We start from the raw sequence: 19512 nt of genomic DNA on the forward strand, positions 1-19512 counted from the left end.
GCTTGTCATACATGACCTTCATTATGTTAAGATACATTTCCTCTATTCCCACATTACTGAGTGTTTTTATCATACATGGATGCTGGATTTTGTCAAATGCTTTTTCTGCATCTATTGATATGATCATTTGATTTTTATCCTTCATTTTGTTTATGTGGTGTGTCACATCAATTGATTTGCAGATATTGAATCAACCTTGCATGCCAGGAATAAATCCTGCTTTATTATAATGTATGATCTTTTTAATGTGTTGCTGAATTCAGTTTTTTGTTGTATTTTGTTGAGGATTTTTGCATCTATGTTCATCAGGGACATCAGCCTATATTTTCCTGTTTGGGTAATGTCTTTATCTGGTTTTGGGATCAGGTCGATAGTGGCCTCATAAAATTACCTTGGGAGCTTTCCCTCCTCTTGAATCCTTTTGGAATCGTTTGAGGAGAATAGGTGTTAATTCTTCTTTGAATGTTTGGTAAAATTCACCTATGAAGACATCTGGTTCAGGACTTTTGTTTGTTGGGAGTTTTTTGATTACTGATTTGATTTAATTAGTAGTAACTGGTTAGTTCAGATTTTCTGTTTCTTCTTGACTTAGCCTTGAAAGATTGTATGCTTCTAGAAATGTATCCATAGAAAGCCCAGAAATAAACCCACTCCTCTATGATCATTTATCTATGACAAAGGAGATAAAAATATACAATGGGGTAAAAACAGCCTATGCAATAAATGGTGTTGTTAAAACTGGACAGATCCATGTAAAATAAAAAATGAAACTGGACCACCTTCTTACTCCATATACAAGAATAAACTCAAAATGTATTGAAGACTTAAATGTAAGACCTGAAACCATAAAACTCCTAGAAGAAAACATAGGCAGTAAACTCACAGACATTACCCTTAGTAATATTTTTTCTGGCGTATCTCCTCAGACAAAGGAAATAAGAAAAAATAAACAAATGGGACTACATCAACCTAAAAGTTTTTTGCATAGCAAAGGGAACCATCAACAAAATGAAAATAAATCCTATTGAATGGGAGAAGATATTTGTCAATGATACATCTGATAAGGGGTTAATATCCAAAATTTATAAAGCACTCATACAACTTAATAATCCAATTAAAAAATGAGCAAGGGATCTGAACAGTCATTTCTCCAAAGAGGACATGCAGATGGCCAACAGACGTATGAAACGATGCTCAAAATCACCAATCATCAGGGAAATGTGAATTAAAACCACAATAAAATACCACCTCACACCTGTCAGAATGGCCATCATCCATAACTCAACAAACAACAAGTGTTGGCGAGGACGTAGAGAAAAGGGAACCCTCGTACACTGTTGGTGGGATTGCAACCTGGTGCAGCCACTACGGAAACAGTTTGCAGATTCCTCAAAAAATTAAAAATTGAAGTACCATGTGACCCAACAATTCCACTTCTGGGTATTTGTCCGAAGAAATCTAAAACACTAATTTGAAAAGATATATGCACACTATGGTCACTGCAGCACTATTCACAATAGCCTAGATATGGAAGCAACCAAAATGCCCATCAATAGATGATTGGATAAAGAATTTGTGATATATTTATACAATGGAATATTACTCAGCCATAAAATAAGTGAAACCTTACCATTTGTGAAAACATGGATGGACCTAGAGAGTATTATGCTAAGTGAAAAAAGTCAGACACAGAGAGACAAATACCATATGATCTCACTTATATACAGAATCTAAAGAACAAAATAAACAACAAAAAACAAAACAGAAACAGACTCATACAGAGAACAAACTGATGCTTGCCAGATGGGAAGGAGTTGTGGGGCTGAGTGAAAGGATTAGAAAGCACAAATTGATAGTTACAAAAGATTCACGGGGATATAAAGTACAATATGGGGAGTATAGTCAATAATGTTGTAATAGCTATGTGTAGTGCCAGATGGGTACTAGACTTATCCGGGGGATCACTTTGTAAATTATGTAACAGTCTAATCATTGTGCTGTATACCTGAAACTAATATAAATAATATTGAATGCCAACTGTAATTGAAAAATAAAATTGTTTTCCTCAAAATAATATTTTTCTCAAAAATAATTCTCAAAACCAATTCTCAGTGTCATATAGTGTCATCTTCACATTTGAGAGAATGCAACACTGGCCTGCCATATTGGTGACATGAGGCTCACTAGATCCAGCAGGTAAGAGTGGCGAGTATTCTGGCTGCCTTGACAGACAGGGTGGAGATATACCGGCCAAGTGCCAGGGCCCAGCACCGCGGTGGATTTCCGAGGCCATGTGTGGAGCGCGCTAACACATCCTCCTTGAAGTACAAGGTGTCTCACTGTACTTGCATTTCCTACTGCTGAAAAAAAGCACAGGACTTGCTAGGTCTCTGTGGGTTTTGGAAGCAGAATTTTCTTGTTCTAGGGGACGCTGCTCTGCATCACTGACCAGGTGATGCAGAGAACTGCTAGTTTTGAGTGGAACCCAGACCAAGAAACCACCCTGCCGGAGGCAAGACTGAAACACAGGCAGCCCTCCCCCGTGGGCCACACATCATGGCAGACCCATGGCACTATGGCCGCTAGCTTCTAAAAGGATGCCTAGCAGGGTTTTGGTCAAACCTCAGGGGAGAACCACAGTGTGACTCCCCTGAGGTTCTGTAGGTGTGCCGTCTGTAACAGACTGTTCAACAGGAGCTCCTGGAGCGCTCCTGGGCCCTGGACGAGAAAGTCCATCATGGCCACCTGTATGCTGAGCACCTGCCACCCTGGGGCCCTGGATGATCACGTGGAACTGAGCTAATTCTCCTGCCATTTGTAAACATTTGTATGAGTGAGAAATACATTTGTATTTTATTTAACCGCGATTTTTGGAGTGTCTTCATTCTAACAACATAGCCTGTACTCTAACTCAGTGTGTTTCAAAGCACTTGTCTGGGAGAACATACGGCCCTTGTGTCAGAACATGATGGAGTGCACTGCTTTCTGGTATAAGAACAAACATTTCAGCTGGAGCAACTGGCGTGCCTAGTGCTACGGCTGCTTTACACGTTGGTGCAGGGGCTTGAGCTCCAGTGGAGCAGACGCAAGCCTGTTCACTGATCACACTTCGAGGAGCGCTCTGAGTCAAACCAACCCAGTGCTTCAGTCACACTGTGTTCGTGGCTGTAGACACATTGTGCCGGCATGTGAATCTTTGACTAGTTTTATTTTCTGGGCAATGTTCTCAGTACTTTTCCAACTCAGTCAAATTTGCCAATTCTTCTACCTGAAGAGAATATGTACCCTCCCCCACTTATTTCAGTTGTCAAGAGTGTGAGCTCAGGAGGGAGACTGCCTGTGTCTTCAGCAATTTTCCGAAATTCTCTGGGCCTTCCTTATCCAGAAAATAATGGTTTGTAGGACCTATCTCATATGGCTATTGAGAGCATTAAATGAGTTAATACATTTGAAATCATTATATTGTGCTCTATAACAGAGAGTGCTTATTATGTGATCCCACGCTACCCACCCTCACACACTGTTTTTTCTTTGTCCAGATCAGTTAGGCCATTGGGGTGACACAGAAACCTTACTCTTGCTGTGAACATCCATCTGAGAGCAGACGTCCTGGTCAGAACACAATGACACCTGAGGTGGCTGCCCCCCACAGGAGGAATGTTCCGTCACAGTCCGATGACTAGACTTCTGGGATATCTGAGTTTCTTGACAGGGAAAGAGCTTGAAGTTTCTTCAGGCAACCCGAGGACACAGGCTGTCCTACCAGAGGACCCAGATACCCTTGCACATTGCTGATTCAATTTATTGCCGGATACGCTTGCTGTCTGGCTCCTGCAACTCATCCAACTAATTGATTTAGGACTTGTCATCATTCAGGTCTCAACTCGAATGTCACCCAGTGAGAGGGGCCATCCCTGAGGACCGGGGACACAGCACTTCCCCCGCCTTGTCTCTCTGTGACAGTTCTCCTCCTATGTCCTTCACTGCATTTCAACACCTGGAATTACTTTATTCAAGTATATGCTTACAGTAACTTTACTATGCATATAAATAGTACAGGATATTGATAATAACACTATTTCAGCTGGAAGGTTATATTCTCTGAGGGGAGACCTCGTTTTGCTATAATGTAACACATAAGAGGTGTCGATAAGTAGGGACTGAATGACTGACGGTGACTTAGGACAGGCACAGAGAACATTTACTAAGAGGCACAGACAGATTTTGAAATATGCTTGAAACTAAGGTAATATGAACCGTGTAGATATTTTACTTCCAAACTCCCACAGCAAATCATTGACCGTCTCCACTGCTGACATTCATGGAGGCCCCGGAAGCTCGTTCCTGCTGTTTACTCACACCCTCACTTCAGAACTTAAAACGTATTCAACTGCTTCCTTTGTAAAGAACTTTATTCCTCAGTTGTATTTTAGATATTAAGTTGGAGTAAGGCAATGACCTACACGTACTCAGTGTCTCCACATATATTTGTTCTTTCTCAACAAAGAACAAATCCCAGAGCAGGTGTTCCACTTGTTTGCTCAGATGGTTTCTTCATCTTCACAAAGGCTGATGAGCCAAGTGAGGGTTGGACAGTCCAGTCCGCTGTGGAAAGTCTGTCATTTGTGAGGTTGTTTGTTGAGCATGGGCAGCAGGCACTGGCCTTCTCCCCTGGACGGCATGTCTCTGCCAGCCACACCTCTGTATGCAACCCTGGGAACCAAGGCGCCCCAGAGACAGGCGTTTTACAGAAGACCAGCAAAGACCTGGCTTTCACCATAACACACGGGACACAGATGGACGTGCCCTGTTTTCTTAGGGAAAGACACGAGCCATTCTAGGTGTACTTTCCCACAAAGTTATCCTGACAGGAGCAAACCATCAAATAAAATGACCAGGATGCTAAGAAGTGTAATATGACATTCCTGTGTTACTACTAACAATTCAGTCTGTGTTCCCTCAGTTCTCCTGTCCCTGTCGTCCAGTTGGTGGCACCTTGTAACCTTCAGTCTAGGCAGATTGTCTCTTTGTAACACGTTGCTTCAGTTGTGCTGCTTTTGGGGTGTCCAAAATTGGGCTGCCCACATTTCTTCTTCTGCCTCTTTTCCTTGCACCTGTTTTCCTTTGCATCTGTTCATCACAACTTCATTAACAGGACGTTTGTGTTTATTGTATATTCTGAAAACGTTTGTTCAGAGTTTTTCTACTCTGACTTTCCTTCTATTGTCTGAATATTTGACTAACAGCTAATGGAGTTTCTAACTTTATTGATCACGTTCTATATTCTGGGCACTTGCTTGACATAGATTATTTCTAATCCTGAAAGCAGTCTGGCAGCAGATATAATTATCCCTTCTTACAGCCGAGGAAGCTGAAACCAAGGGGTCTATGTAGGTCTCGCTGAAGGCACACGGCTAGTTAGTTTCAGATCTGGAATTCAAAGCTGAGGTTGTCTCTGTAGGTAAAGTGTGTGTGTGTGTGTGTGTGTGTGTGAGAGAGAGAGAGAGAGAGAGAGAGAGAGAGAGAGAGAGAGAGAGAGAGAATTTCTGGCAATGACTATGAAAGTCCAAGGGGATTCCCAAGAAAAAAGCAAAGCATTTCCTTGTACTTTGCTCCATTGCTATTGTTTTAATTTTAAAAGTCAGAAAATTACAAAGCTATTATGTTCCATTATCCAATCTGATTGTTCCCTGCATATCTGAAGCTGCTATAAACAGTAGTTTACTATTTGAAGAATCTGGTACTATAGGTATACTGAAACTTTGAAAAAAAAGTAGTTAAAGCTAAAAAGAACTAAAAAGAGCTAAAAAGAGCTCTGGTTCCAATGCCAGCCTAGTGACAATGCATGGAACTCGGCTTTCACACAGGTAAGAGGATACAGGTGGTTCTGAGCAGGTGGACATTTAAGTAGACAAGCAAGGTGACCAGAAAATTCCCTCAGGTGAGGAACCAGACTTAGAAAGTGCAGCGAATTCTGATGGAATCATGGTACTTAGAGGGGTCTGAGCACCCTGATTCTTCCTAATTAAATAAAAATCTCAAATTCGCAATCAAGCTAACAGTATATATTTTTAAATCACACTACTTATCCTGAAGTCCGTATTTTTATAGAATACACATGTGGAAATAACTTCCTTTCTCATTAGATCCAGTTACTCCAATCTGCCTAGCCTTTCTCTCCTGGAAAGCTGCTTTCGCATCACTTCTCCACCTGTTTCCCTGGCAAGGGCACTGCAGAGCCATCAATTACAGACCGACCATCCCCTCCCAGACCACATGCCTGGTCCAGGTAACTAGGACATCACTAGGCCTTAATAGCCGAAACTTTAAAAACGCCCAGTGCTCCTGGCAGAAGATGATTCTGTAATTACAGACGTTTCCAGACTATTGTTTCTTCCCCACTTGCCCTGCCTGCCTTTTGCTGCCTGGATCTCACTGTGTTAAGGAGAATGTTATGGAAGGTGTTCTTTGCTTTTGTTTTTAAATCTTTCTTCCTCCCTATCTGGCTGTGTCATTTTAAAATTTCTTCTGCTTATTAACTTTTGCCCTGTACATGTCTTTAAACAAAATCCTTTTCCGAGTCTGCATTATGCAGGCTGGCAACATCCAATTTTTTGTCTCTCGATGCCATTTAAGCCTAGAACAATCCATGTGCACTGACGAGGCATTTTAATGGGCTGGGGGTGTCCATTCTCAATGCTGGAATCAGCCAATCTTTATGGAGAAACCCTGAGATACAGCATCTGTGCAGAGACCCCGCAGCCCCCACACTGCCCTCCTCCACGGGCACCCTGCTCTCCACTGAATGCCTCTGCAGAACTCCAGAGGCACCGAACAGTCTGATTCTTACTCAGACCTTACTGCCAAAGTCCTCTGAATAGAAGGCAGCGGGGAAAGAGGGAGACCAGACGTGAGAGGGTCGGACTCCATAAAAGAGGCCGGAGGCTGAGTTCCCAGGAGCCGAGCAGGGCTGTGAGGACACGACACGGGACGTTACTCATTCATGGGGCCGCCAAGAGCTGGAGCTGACTCAATGGCATGTGACACCCTGAATTACAGAGGAGCATGCATGCTCTCCTTGGGTGGGAGGGGTCCCGGGTGACAGCTGCAGGAGTGCTGCTCTGAGCACAAAGGATCTCTGATTTACCCTAAACATCTGCACATTTTTTACTGCATACACGCATGTTTGTTTAAATCACTTGACGCTGTTGGAATTTTCCCATGGAATATTCTCATAGTGAAATTGACTCTGCAAGAAGGCGACAAGTTCACTTTGCAGCTCTGAGTATGTTCAATCAGGTGACCGAACACTCCTGCATGTAGTACCTAATATTATTACTTATGGCTCAATGGACCAGTCAGGGAATCTAGAGAGCCAACTCAGTAAAAGAAACTGCATGTTAAAAATTCTTACTAACAGGTTGGTCTAATACAGTGTATTAGTCATAGTATGACATTAAAATCAGACATTCCTGCAGGGCACACACAAACATTTCAGTTTCTTTTTCGTTATACTTGGATTAGGTGCTCTAAACATATTTATTTTAGGATGCTTTTGGTTCAGAAAGTATGAAAGTATTATAACATCAGTATTTTATTTTTTACGATCTGCTGGCAGCCTTCCCTTGACTAAACCTCAGTAAGTTACTTGTGTGGGAATCTGACACTTGACTAGATCGTATTTGCAGATGACTGACAGAAAGGAAAAGGATAACGCAGGACTGCTGTCACCGATTCTGGGTGTCAGGATATCCCACAGTTCTGCATAATCTATGCAGCAAAGTGCTTCACTGTAGGTTAAAGAATCGAAAGGAATTGCCTACGTATTCGGGAAGCATTGCTGAAAGGTCTAAGTACTGCTCTGAGTTAGGAAGAGCAATGTAACCAGGTAAAACTCAGACTATGATTAGGAAAACACATGGAAACAGTAATGAAGTCCACTCTTCCATCTACAAAGTGACACAAAACCTCTAGCTTGTCCCTGGGAAGGCTAAAGATGAAAACATGGGAGTAAAGTAAGAAATCACGGAGCTCTATTCCGCACGCTGCCGGGCGATCACTTACAGGGGAGTTGCCTTCCAATCCAAGCGTCCCATCCACAACCAAGCCCACCACGTTCCTCTGAAGGGCTCAGCTTTTCCACAGCCAGGAAGCTTATTCAAGGCTTCCCTGTCTCATAGCTACGTCACTGTCCTACCTTCATCTGCCCCTGTCCTTATGTGTCCTGCAAAAGGCCTCTGATATAATCTCTACGGGCCAACACATTTTTGTAATGACTTCACTCTCATCTTTAGAACCTACAGACAGTGGCTCCTGCCGCGTGTCTCATACACGTGGCCTTGGCAGCTTTCGAGCTTTCCTGACTCCCTGGGCTGCTCCCTGAGGCTGTGTCTCCTACATGCTGCTCTACCAGAAGAAACCAGTGTGCCCGTTTATTGTTCTTCATGCACACACACTGCTCTGCTCCTGCCTACTCACTCACGGTACTCTAATGACGGCAGCTGTGCTCGTTCCAGGTTCCCAACACGAGTAAACACTGTCTGGCTCATCAAGGTTTGGATGAGCTGGTAGGACAGGCCAAGTGTCTGTGACACCGTATGGTCAGTGCAATCATAATCACAAATAAGGAAGAATGCAAAAGACGATACATGTGGAGACAGGTCTACGATGTCATTTGGGTCACATCGCCAGGTGCTGTGACGGTTTGTAAGTTCTAGGAGGGCAAAGCCCATCCTTTTACTACGCAGGGACCTCAAAGGAAGACATCCACACCCACACACCGTCAGGTTCTTCTGAAGGAGACCAGACATTTCATCCCACAGAGAGTCGGTGATGGATGCAGGTGTTTCTGCATGTAAAGCATCCACCTTGGTGTGGTCAGGACCACACTGGAGGAGGAAGAAAACACGGGAGCTTTAGTCCTGACCGTCCCTGTGAAGCCAAGGGACTTAGGACAAGACAATTCAGTGCACTAGGGGCCATCGTCCCTTTCTTCTCTAAAGTGAGCAGGTTGGGCTGGAAGCCTCTAACTTCCACTGCTCTTGCAATGTAACATTTTCTCTCCCTTTAACACACACAGAAATGTTCACTACAGTGTGCGTCACCAGCCCTGTGATTCGTTTGTGTCGCAGATATTCCAACTGCAGCATTTCTGAGCTGGCGCTGGATGATTTCACAGCTAGAATTAACACAGTTGTGAACCCCCGAAGGTCAGCACACTGCCCCCTCCATTCTGACTTCAACCCTGGAAATGGGAGGGACGGCCCAGAGCTGGGCTCTTTGCGCGTTCCCCTGGTCGCCTGGCCAGCAGGCGTCCCCATCACACCTGGCAAGTCTGCTGAGATGGAGACCGGAGGCCTGGCTGCAGAAGGACTGAGCTGCCCTGACCGCTTAGAGCTTAAAAGCATCATCAGTGAATGTGCAGGCATCTGACCTCCCTCCTCCCTGCTGCCTCCATGGTGTGGTTTGGTTTCCATAATGAGAATTTGAAAAGAAAAAGAAAACAGAAGTGGAAACTTTATTTTTTCCACCTTCATAGTGATGACTCCACCAAAACAAAAGGGGCTTGAATTATCAGGAACCTGTGGATATAATTTCAAGAATCCCGCACACCTGGGGCGACACTGCACAGGGTACAGTTAGGAATAGTGCTGTGTGTGTGTCATCAGCACATGTCCTCGTGTGAAAGAACCAACATCCAGGGAAGGGAGCACACACACTCCATGGGGCACCGGCCAAGCTGTCCCTTGACTGAAACTCATACTGCACTTTTCATTAGGTGACACAGTGATTTCATGTACAGTAGTTGGTGCTAATGAAAATTTACATAAGGAACCAAAGAAAATTAAATAGATGTCAAGATCATCATTTTGCATGTTTTCCTTTTATTTGTGGTAATAAAAAAGTGTGAATTGAAAAGGTAAAGAAAAAGGACACTTGACCTAGTTTTTAAAAGTGAACTGCACTAAATAGAAGGCATGCTTTTAAATAAGAAAAGTACCTGGACATTTAATGCTGAGACCACATGAGGAAGACAGACACTCACCGAGGAACTTCTCCTGACTGAGGGTGGTGACGGTGGGTCGTAAAAGATTGGATTAGTGCTGGTTCTGCTTCTACACGGGGTGATCAAACAATACGGTGGATGTTTAAGTAAAAAAATTACTATAGTAAAAGACACATTGCCATGAATCCCCCTCAGAATACTCCCCCTCACTTTGAACACTCTTATCCCATCGTTCCTGCCACTTTCTGAAGCAGTTCTGGAAGTCTTCTTTCGTGAGTGTCTTTAGTTGCGCTGTCACACCTTCCTCCATGTCCTGAATCGTTCTGACTTTGGGGAAGAGCTAGAAGTCACACGGCACCAGATCTGGTGAACAAGGTGGGTGAGGACACACTGTAATGTTTTTATTTCACAAAAATTGCCATATACCAGAAGCAATGTGTGACACTGAATGTTGTCATGCTGGTGGATGATTCATAGCACAGTTTAAAACACCTCTTCTCTCAACCGTAGCTCACACCCGACTGACTGCACTGAACAAGTTGAAACTTGTCACATACTGTTGTTACTAATGTTCGATGCGCCACTTCCTGTATTGGAGACCCCTGCCTTTCCGTTGGATGGTACTTGGCAGCAGCATTCACTGTATTTTCTGATCACAATGGAAAGGCTCCGTGTCACACATCGCTTCTGGCATACGGCAATTTCTGTCAAATGAAAACATTACGGTGTGTCCTCATCCACCTTATTCACTGGATCTGGCGCCATGAGACTTCTGGCTCTTCCCCAAAGTCAAAACGACCATGAAAGGTAAACGTTTTGAATTGATTCAGGACATCGAGGCGGCTGCGACCGAGTAACTAAAGACACTCAGGAAAGAGGACTCCCCGAACTGCTTCAGAAAGTGGCAGGAACGACGGGATGAGTGTGTTAGAAGTGAGGGGGAGTGTTTTGAGGGGGTTAATGGCAATGTGTCTTTTACTGTCATCATTTATTTTATTTGAATAGTCACTGTATTTTCTGATCACACCTGGTATGCTGTTATGAAATTCAATTCATATTGTATAAAGGACAGCAGGTAATGCTTACGGCTGCATTTGTCGGCTATTATGACTACGACTATGAAAAAGAGAGAACCACGGGGGAAGCGACGTGGGAGGCACTGTGTATTTTACCCAAACATCTGTGTCGTTTATGATGGACAGAGTGTGGAGATTTGCTTCAACAAGCTAGCTGTTGTCAACGTCTCACGTACCTGAGTCATCCCCTCTTGAACTTAACAGCTCTATTCCCTGTTTTCCTCCTGAGAATAAATGGCACTTTAGTTAATGGGAAATATTTGCCAGTTTATTCTGCAGTTTTATATGGTTTTAAAAGAAACCATATGAATGATATAATTCACATGATAAAATGGGAGTTTTTTAGTAATTATTTACTCTTGAGTGTTATTTAAATATTCTTATAATAAGCTATTTTTTGATAATATACAAAGGGTGCCAAAAAATGTATACACATTTTAAGAAAGGAAAACTGTATTAAAATTGTCATATTCAATAGATACTGCTAACAAAAGATGAATACAAGTCACGTTTGACTTCTGCAATTACAAGAGGTGCTCAGAGTGGTTACCATCAGTGTCCAGACACCTTTGATGATGGCGAACTACTGCTTGAGCAACGTCGACCAAAGTGTCCACTTGTATACATTTTTTTGGCACTCCCGGTATATGAAAATTTCTAAACTTATATAAAAGACAGCAAAAATAACAAAAACTTGTGAACTCTGAATTTTTTGATTAATGCTATCATTTATTAAGAAATTCTCAGGGAGTTACCACTGTGATGGTATTCAAAATTAAAATTGTCAGCATTTGGCAAAAGTTTATCTGTGTCTGTATATGTTCTGATGTCTTTCAAAGTGACATCAGTCCCTAAGAAATAGTTCTATTTTCTGTGTCTAATTTTCATTTATACCCTCAATCTAACCAGCACAGTATTTCATATGAACATTTAATCAATATTTAGAATCATCAGGCTGACCAAATAATACTGGAGCTGGCATATCTTTGATTATATTCATTCCTTAAAAAATAAACAGTGTAATGGATATTGAAACAATATCAACAAATACAGTTACTTTAAAAAACTCACACAATATTAAGAAATAAAAATTCTTCATTAATTTTTTTTTTTTAGGGTAAAGAAAGAGTAGAACCTGGGGCCATTCACTCATTTTTTTATGTCAGCCATCTGCGACCTTGGCTACTTTTTCTTGTTATTGTACCATGAATGATTGCTATGTCATAAGTGAACATGGGTGAGAAAAGAACTGGTTTACTCTCAACATGACGGGTTTTATAAGTGTGTGAGCACTTCTGGGTAACTGCCCTTTATGGGACCCCATGCTTCCCTTTATGGAGGCCGACTCCTACTTGGGGTGACTACATCACTGTGACAACTGTGCCTCCATCTGTTTATCTCTCTAATGCACACACCCCACATACAGACGGTCCCACAACATACGGGAGGGAGAATGATCAGAAGGTGTAGTGCTGCCTGAGCACAAACAGTGGCGAGCTGCTGAGTAAGTCACAGAACACAGTGGAACTTACCGTAGCATTTTAAAAACACACTTTGGAACATATAACAATGAGTAAGATTGACCAGGAAACCCTCCACTGTGTTTCCTTCTTTGTTCCTTCCCTCGAGCACACGCCTCACCTGATACTTTGACACACAGGGACACTCAGTCCTGATGGCACAGGAATTGTGGGACAAAGAGAGACGCACAGTCTGGAGGAGAGGCAGAGAGGACGGGGATTTCTCGTGAGCGCTGAGGCCAGTCCTGGCCTACCGCACAGCAGGGGACTGTCAGCCAGCAGGGAACTCCCTGCAGCCAGCCTACTGACTGCATGGTCAGCGAGGTCCAATGCAAAGAACCAGGGAGAGGGTACCGCTGAAAAGAGAGACCACATTTTCCTGCACCGGGGTGGTGTGGCTCCCCTGAGAAGTGAACTATTTGTGAAAGCAATGCTAACACTGACAATTCTTTCTTGACCAGTAGACCTGATCCTAGTGAAAGATTAGTCAGATTTAAAGGACCGTGAGGACATGTGAAAGACAGAATTTGTACGAGCACCTGGTATAAACGGCTCCCCTTCTATTTGCACTGTGCACTGTGTCCACCCATACATGTCAGGGCCTGCTCACAGCATCTTGAATCTCGGCGGCTCTCAGTTCTATCTCCCTCGCCATCCAGAGCCTGGCCGTTTTGCTGCCAGCTCTGGTCACACTACTTCCCAGTCAGGATGACCAGCTCTGAGAAGACACCAACCACGAGACATCCTCACTGCGGTGTCCCAACCTCCTGAACCAACAAATGAAAGCTCCGAAAAGCAAAGAGAAAATACACTGAATCCATAAAACACACAAGCACATCACTGAAGAGAATGGAACGACTGGATGAGAGACATTTGTGGAAAACGCGTTTCCACACCTCCAGCAGAGTTCCTTGCACACATTCGGCACTCATGAACTGTGACTCCCCACCCTCCCCCCAAGGACAGAAGGTTCAGTGTCACCTGCCAGAGAGGGTCCCTTTGCTCAGGGAACAGCTCGAAGTACTTGTGGGCCAGCTGCACTGGGGGCAGAGTCTGCAGTCGCAAGTTGGTCCAGCTCTGCACGAAGTTGGCCAGGTTCACAAAGGTGTACGAGCCCAGGCGGTCATTCCCGTAGTTGGACAGGTGGGTCATGAAAATGCTGATCTGAAACGTAAATAAAAACGATCATAAGAGGGCATGTGCATAAGCTCAAAGTGGCAGAGGTTCTGGGCGGTCTGTCACCTAACCTCGGCATTTCACGAGAAGTGCAATCATCAGTCGGTGGTGTTATGGGCTGACTGTGTCCCCTCCTAAATTCCCATTGAAACTGTAGTCCTGATGTGACTGTACCCAGAGAGAGCGCCTCCAGGGAGGTCGTTAAATGAGCTCATAAGGGTGGGGCCCTAACCCCAGAGGTCTGGTACCCTTATAAGAAGGCGGTGAGTGAGCACTCTCCGTCCTTTCCTCCCTCCCTCACCCTCCTTCCAACAGCACCCAGAGAAGAGGCTCAGTGAGAACACAGCCAGAAGGCAGCTGTCTGCAAGCAGGAAGAGAGGTCTCATCAGAAACTGAATTTCCGGCAGCTCAGTCATGAACTTCCGTCCTGCAAAACTGTGAGAACATAAATGTCTGTGGCTTAAGCCCCCATGTGCGCTTTCTTGTTATGGCAGCTTATACACACTAAGGCAGGTGGAAAACCATGCCTTTGAGTTTGATTTCTACTTCGAAAATCGCTCTTACACTCTTGAAATTAAAATTGAACTTGGGTTTGGCATCCCCTCACTGCTCCTTAAAATTATAGTATTAATTTCCTCATTGTAGAATCAACACCATCAAACCCAATACTCTAATAACTGCCAGGCTACTGAAGAAACAGAATTAACAGTTCTAAAATTCAACAATTGTTCCAGATATTTTCTGCTATAGAGGAGTGGAATGTTGAAATGGAACCAGGCTCAAGAAACCTTACTTCTTTGTGGTCCAATGAGGAATTTTTACTGCAAGAAGGAAACTGAGTGTTTGCCCTGAAACGGACTGCATTTCATTAAAAAGTCTTCCGTGACCATCAATCCTCTTACAACTGGTCTACCTCAATACTAGTCATTCTAATATGGTATTTCTGTATCTTCTTCTTTGTGGATCAGAGACGAGGGAAAAGTGAAGCGTAGACTGACTGCTCTTCAAAGAGCAATGGAGAATGTGAATGTGATACAAATATAATCCTGTACCAACCCGTCAGGGAGTGGGATTAAGGATACTAAGGAGAGGAGAACTGCCACGATCTGGATCGAAATGGCGGAGGTCGCTAACCCAACTCAAGGAAGAGAATTCATCATTTTCTCCCATAAACAATGTTTGTACTTGCTCCTCAATCCATAATATATTTACATACAAGTACTTTAAAAATTCATTTTATTATTTAAGACTGAGATCTATACGTACTTCAGAGCAACAAGCATGTTATAATTGAGTACTTCACTGACTTCATTAGGAAGGGTAAAAGTAATATGATGTTTTAAATAATAACATCAAAGAAAGTATAATGTGACCTTAACCAGAAAAACAATATCCGCAGGTCAGTATGTAGAAGGAAAGTCAAGGACTGCAGGCTAATTGTCGTCTCTACTCTCAATGACTCTTTTTCAAAGGTTTATGTTCTTGGTGTGCTTATTTGTGCTATTTTGAACATGAAATGGGTTTGCAGTAGCCATTCCTGATGATGTCGTGACCACTGGTTACATGGTCAGCCATGCGCTGAAGGGTACGGGCACAGAACTTGTGTTCCCAAGATGTTGCACGCCACTGGGCGACTGTCCCTGCCCACAGAGGACACCTTCTGCCTTAAAAAGAAAAAAAAAATAGAGCGCTAGCTCGTGTCAGCATTGGAGACCAGTGCTCTGGCAAGGCCGTGAGAGGTGCAAGCTAAAGAGGGCAGCTTCACTGAATGCCTTTTTAATGTGGAAGACACAACTCTTACTCTGTGTCACAGGAGATCGCCGAGAAGGATTCTCTGAGGAAAGCCTATTAACATGATTGAGACGTCTGCACCCAGGTGGAAGGTGCGGGAGTGTGGGACAGCTGGGCCCATTGTCCTAATATCCCCGGGCTACTTAAAATAACGCCTAAACAGTAGACAGCATTGACAGCTGGGCGTGAAACCACACCCTGCACATGGTGAAATGATGAAACCCTCACAGCAATCTTGGCAGGAAGTCACAGTCCGCTTACAGGTGAGGAAACTGAGGCACACTGAGGAGCAGGTCCAGGTCCCACATCTAGTCTACGGCAGCAGAACTTAAAACCTGGCAGTTTGGTTCCCTAATCTGACACATGATACACCTGACACCTTCACCCAAGCAGCTTTACAGAGAGTTTGACAGCCATCATTTGTTTTCCTTTCGCTTTCTTGAAAATAAAAGACAAAGAATGTCTGTCTCTAGAAGAAAGTGGGAAGTCTATGTATTTTTTCTTTTAAATTAGAATGACAGAGGTAATTTATGGACCCTTAGATGAAAAGTTCTATACAATGAATCAGAGTATTTGAAAAGAATATTACCGATAGACTGCACATTTATCTCTGAAAGCGGCACCACTCTTATCATACGTCCAGGCTATGTGTCCCGCTGCGGCGTACTCAAAGCTTTTTATTGTGAAGGTCATAAAAGAGAAAGGCTATTTTTTAAAAAAACATATTTTTCACACAGCTTGTTTAGATGGAAATTTAAATTAAGTCGCCCAAATGTTAACTGACACAATCAATGTTCTGACTTGAGATTCATGTGGAATCACCGCACAGGCTCACGCACCTGTGTCGCTGATTTTCACACTGGCCCATCTCTCTCTCTTTTTCAGATAAGAAGGGCCCTCTTGGAACGACTTAATTACAGAGTTTCTAGAATATAACATAATAGTTGATGACCAAAGAATTGCAGTTGTCGCGAGAGCTTTATAATTACCGCAGAATAACATGCATTTGGTCCCCAAACGTCTGCATTTATCTCATGTCACTACTGTAATTAAGAAATAAGACAGTAAGTCCTGAGCTTCAGGGAAACTATAGCTTCTCAGGACTGAAATTCTTATAAAAAACCAGCTGCAGGCTAAACGCCCGAAGAAGTAAAATAATGACCTAGAACTCCACCACCCGCCCTCTGGTGTTGTCAGTGTGTGATGGAAATTTAAGGCACCTGTGAGTGTCTAAAATCTGCCAAAATTATAAGGAAAAATACTACTTGGAAAGTACTGTAAAGATTATTTTTATACCGTGGGCAGATGGGTATCCCCCTTCTATGAGGGCATTAACATGACGCTTTTAAAAGACCTTGTGGCTGACGAGGTCTAAGTCACTTACGCAGAGTTTCCTTAGGAGTACAAGCCTGCTTTTCTGTAAGAAGGATAAACTCAGTGCAGGGCAAGTGGAAAATCAGCCTCTGGGAGCCAGTGGCATCTAGAGAAGTTGGTGGTTCTAAGCTGAGCGCGTCCCATTCGAAGGTCCCGGGCTGAGACCACAGGCAGCACCCTGGCCACGGCGGCTGGGTCACGGCTGTCCGGGCAGTGTGTACACATGCTGGTCACAAACACATCAGTGCTGGCACGTGGTGAGCGGCACATTCAGAAGAATTCTGCACGCTCAGCCCGACGGTGAAGTCTGGCATGCCAGGAGCACCTACTGGGCAGACCGAGCCCCTTACTTTCAGTATTTCTGGACAAATGGCTTGTTCAAAACAGCAGAACCCATTCAGAGAGTGTCGGGGGAACAAGCCGCATTAAGAGTGGGTGTGGCCTGGAGCATCAACAAGGGAAGTCAGAGGATATGCAGCACGAAATGGTAGCAAATCATTAATTTTTCACGTCACTATTTTTTACATGCTGGGGTATATTCCTCGTGTATCCCGCCCCTTTACTTATTTATTTTGATCGTTGTTTCCTAATCTGTGTAGGAATACTCTTGCTCAGTGCTCCCAAAGTGGCGTCTAGGAAAGGCAGAATTGTGCACTGTGGATGCAAGTCCCCGGACCTTGAGTTCTGGCAGCTCAGAGGCTGGTGACATTCCCACAGCAGAGCTTTTCCTCCCATGTGACAAAGACAGGCCAGGTCATCGCGTCCAATGCAGCAGGTTAGGAACAAGACATCAGGTGCTCATCAACAGGACAACTGCCGTGCAGAGGGTCCCCAGGCCTGGGTGCCTGGCCTCTGTCACCACCTCACCTTTGAGCCTCTGTCTACGTCCCTCCCTCAACAGTCAGTCCCTCTCAACTCCGTGTGACCAAACATGAACCATGTCTGAGCTCTGCCTCCTGCCTGCTGCAAAAATATAAAATGAGGATTAAAAGCACACTAGAGTCTCATGATTCGTTAAAACACAAAACATTATTTTGGAATGCCAAGTCAAAGCGCATGTGCCGAATTTGGACAATCACTACCCACCTGTGGAATAAACCCGCTCCACAGAAAAGGGGCTTCAATGTAGTGACGTATGCATCTTGATATTAGGGAAGTAAATCACGATTGCTGAACTCTGTGGGTAATCCCTGCATGTGGGTAAAACACCGTCACAGTGACAAACAAGACAGGATGCTATAGATGTGAGTGAGTGGCTTCCTTGTAAATTATAGTTAATCGTTTTGTAAAGCGTTTTACTTTGCCTCTCTTGTGAAGTTGCTAACATGCAAAATATAGGAGCAAGGAAAAGGAGAAAAATGAAATAAAAACAAAGCCCTCATTTTATCCAGAAAATGAATCATTGGCCACCCAAACTGCATTAAAAACTTCTCAGACTACCAAACCAGCACAGTCTCCTTGCATTTCCTACTCGTATGACAAACAGAACGTCACTTAAGCTGTACGGACGTCAGTATCCACAGCCAGCATCAAACGCAGGGGCTTACACTGGCAGTCACCACTACTTCTGGAGCATACGTGTACATTTTTACTTAAAGTACACATTAGGTTTTGGAATTAGTGCCTTCAGAAATGAAATCTTGAGTAGTCAGACACATGGTTCATAAGGAAAAACACATTATCATAACACTGCAAATAGAAACGGTTGCTTTGCAGAGCGAGAAGGGACGCACCCATTCGAAGGCATCTGGCCCTGCTGTAACGCAGTACTTTTCAAGATGAGCATTAAATATTAGTAGTTTCCATTTTTGCCTCTGCGGCCCTGCCAGGGTTCCCCCCTTCAGAATAAGTCCACTGTGCTTAAAAGCATGTCCATTAGCTTGTTACATTATTGATTCGCCTTTTAGTGCTCGTCAGATCTGAAGCTAGACAGAACATATGGGGAGGTATTCCTGACAGCCCATCTGATGGGCTTTGGCTTCTACACATATTTTTTCTATCAAAGGTAATTTTGCGTCTTGATCTTATTCTGCATATTCTGAACATGAGAGATACTCCGAGTCAGACTGTGCGTAACGTTACAGTTTGAAAGCCGGTGCACTTCTGGATTTAAACACATGTGATGTAACTGCTGCACAGTGATTAGAGGCACCCAGGATCACTCGTTCCGTCCTGGGCCACCAATAACTTGATGCGTGCTTGTATCTGTGCCCTCGGATACCCAAAGTAGGGGACATTTGTGCAGACCTAACGGAATCGTGCTAGGCTGCCACTCCGTGGAAACAAAACACCATCAGCAGCTCGGAGGTCACTGCCGAGGGATGGCACTGTCTTTTCCAAAAACGTCACAGACTGAATGGCGGTTAATGGTTGATCTCAACACATTAGTTGTTGAATCGTAATGTTGATGTATTTATAACTTTGCAAGTGGGTTTACGTTCACTCTTGTTGCACAGCTTGATTAGGTCCCGGAAGCCATCCTACTTTGGAGAAAAGGAAAGAGAATCAGGGTGTTCAGTGGTCTTTCTGGGGCTGCACAGGGCCTCTTTCATCCCACGTGACCCTTGGT

General features: G+C 43.8%; 1 protein-coding gene across 1 annotated transcript in view; it reads right to left on the reverse strand.

The window, feature by feature from the left end:
* The window catches only part of NDST4 (N-deacetylase and N-sulfotransferase 4), a 196328-nt gene that overhangs the window by 23390 nt on the left and 153426 nt on the right, over nt 1–19512 (reverse strand). Inside the window, exon 8 of the mRNA XM_033133341.1 lies at nt 13584–13766. Within this exon, the coding sequence (XP_032989232.1) occupies nt 13584–13766 (183 nt within the window). The remainder of the gene's footprint in view (nt 1–13583; nt 13767–19512) is intronic.

Source organism: Rhinolophus ferrumequinum, chromosome 18 (genome assembly GCF_004115265.2).
Source record: "Rhinolophus ferrumequinum isolate MPI-CBG mRhiFer1 chromosome 18, mRhiFer1_v1.p, whole genome shotgun sequence".
In the NCBI taxonomy this organism is placed as follows: domain Eukaryota; kingdom Metazoa; phylum Chordata; class Mammalia; order Chiroptera; family Rhinolophidae; genus Rhinolophus; species Rhinolophus ferrumequinum.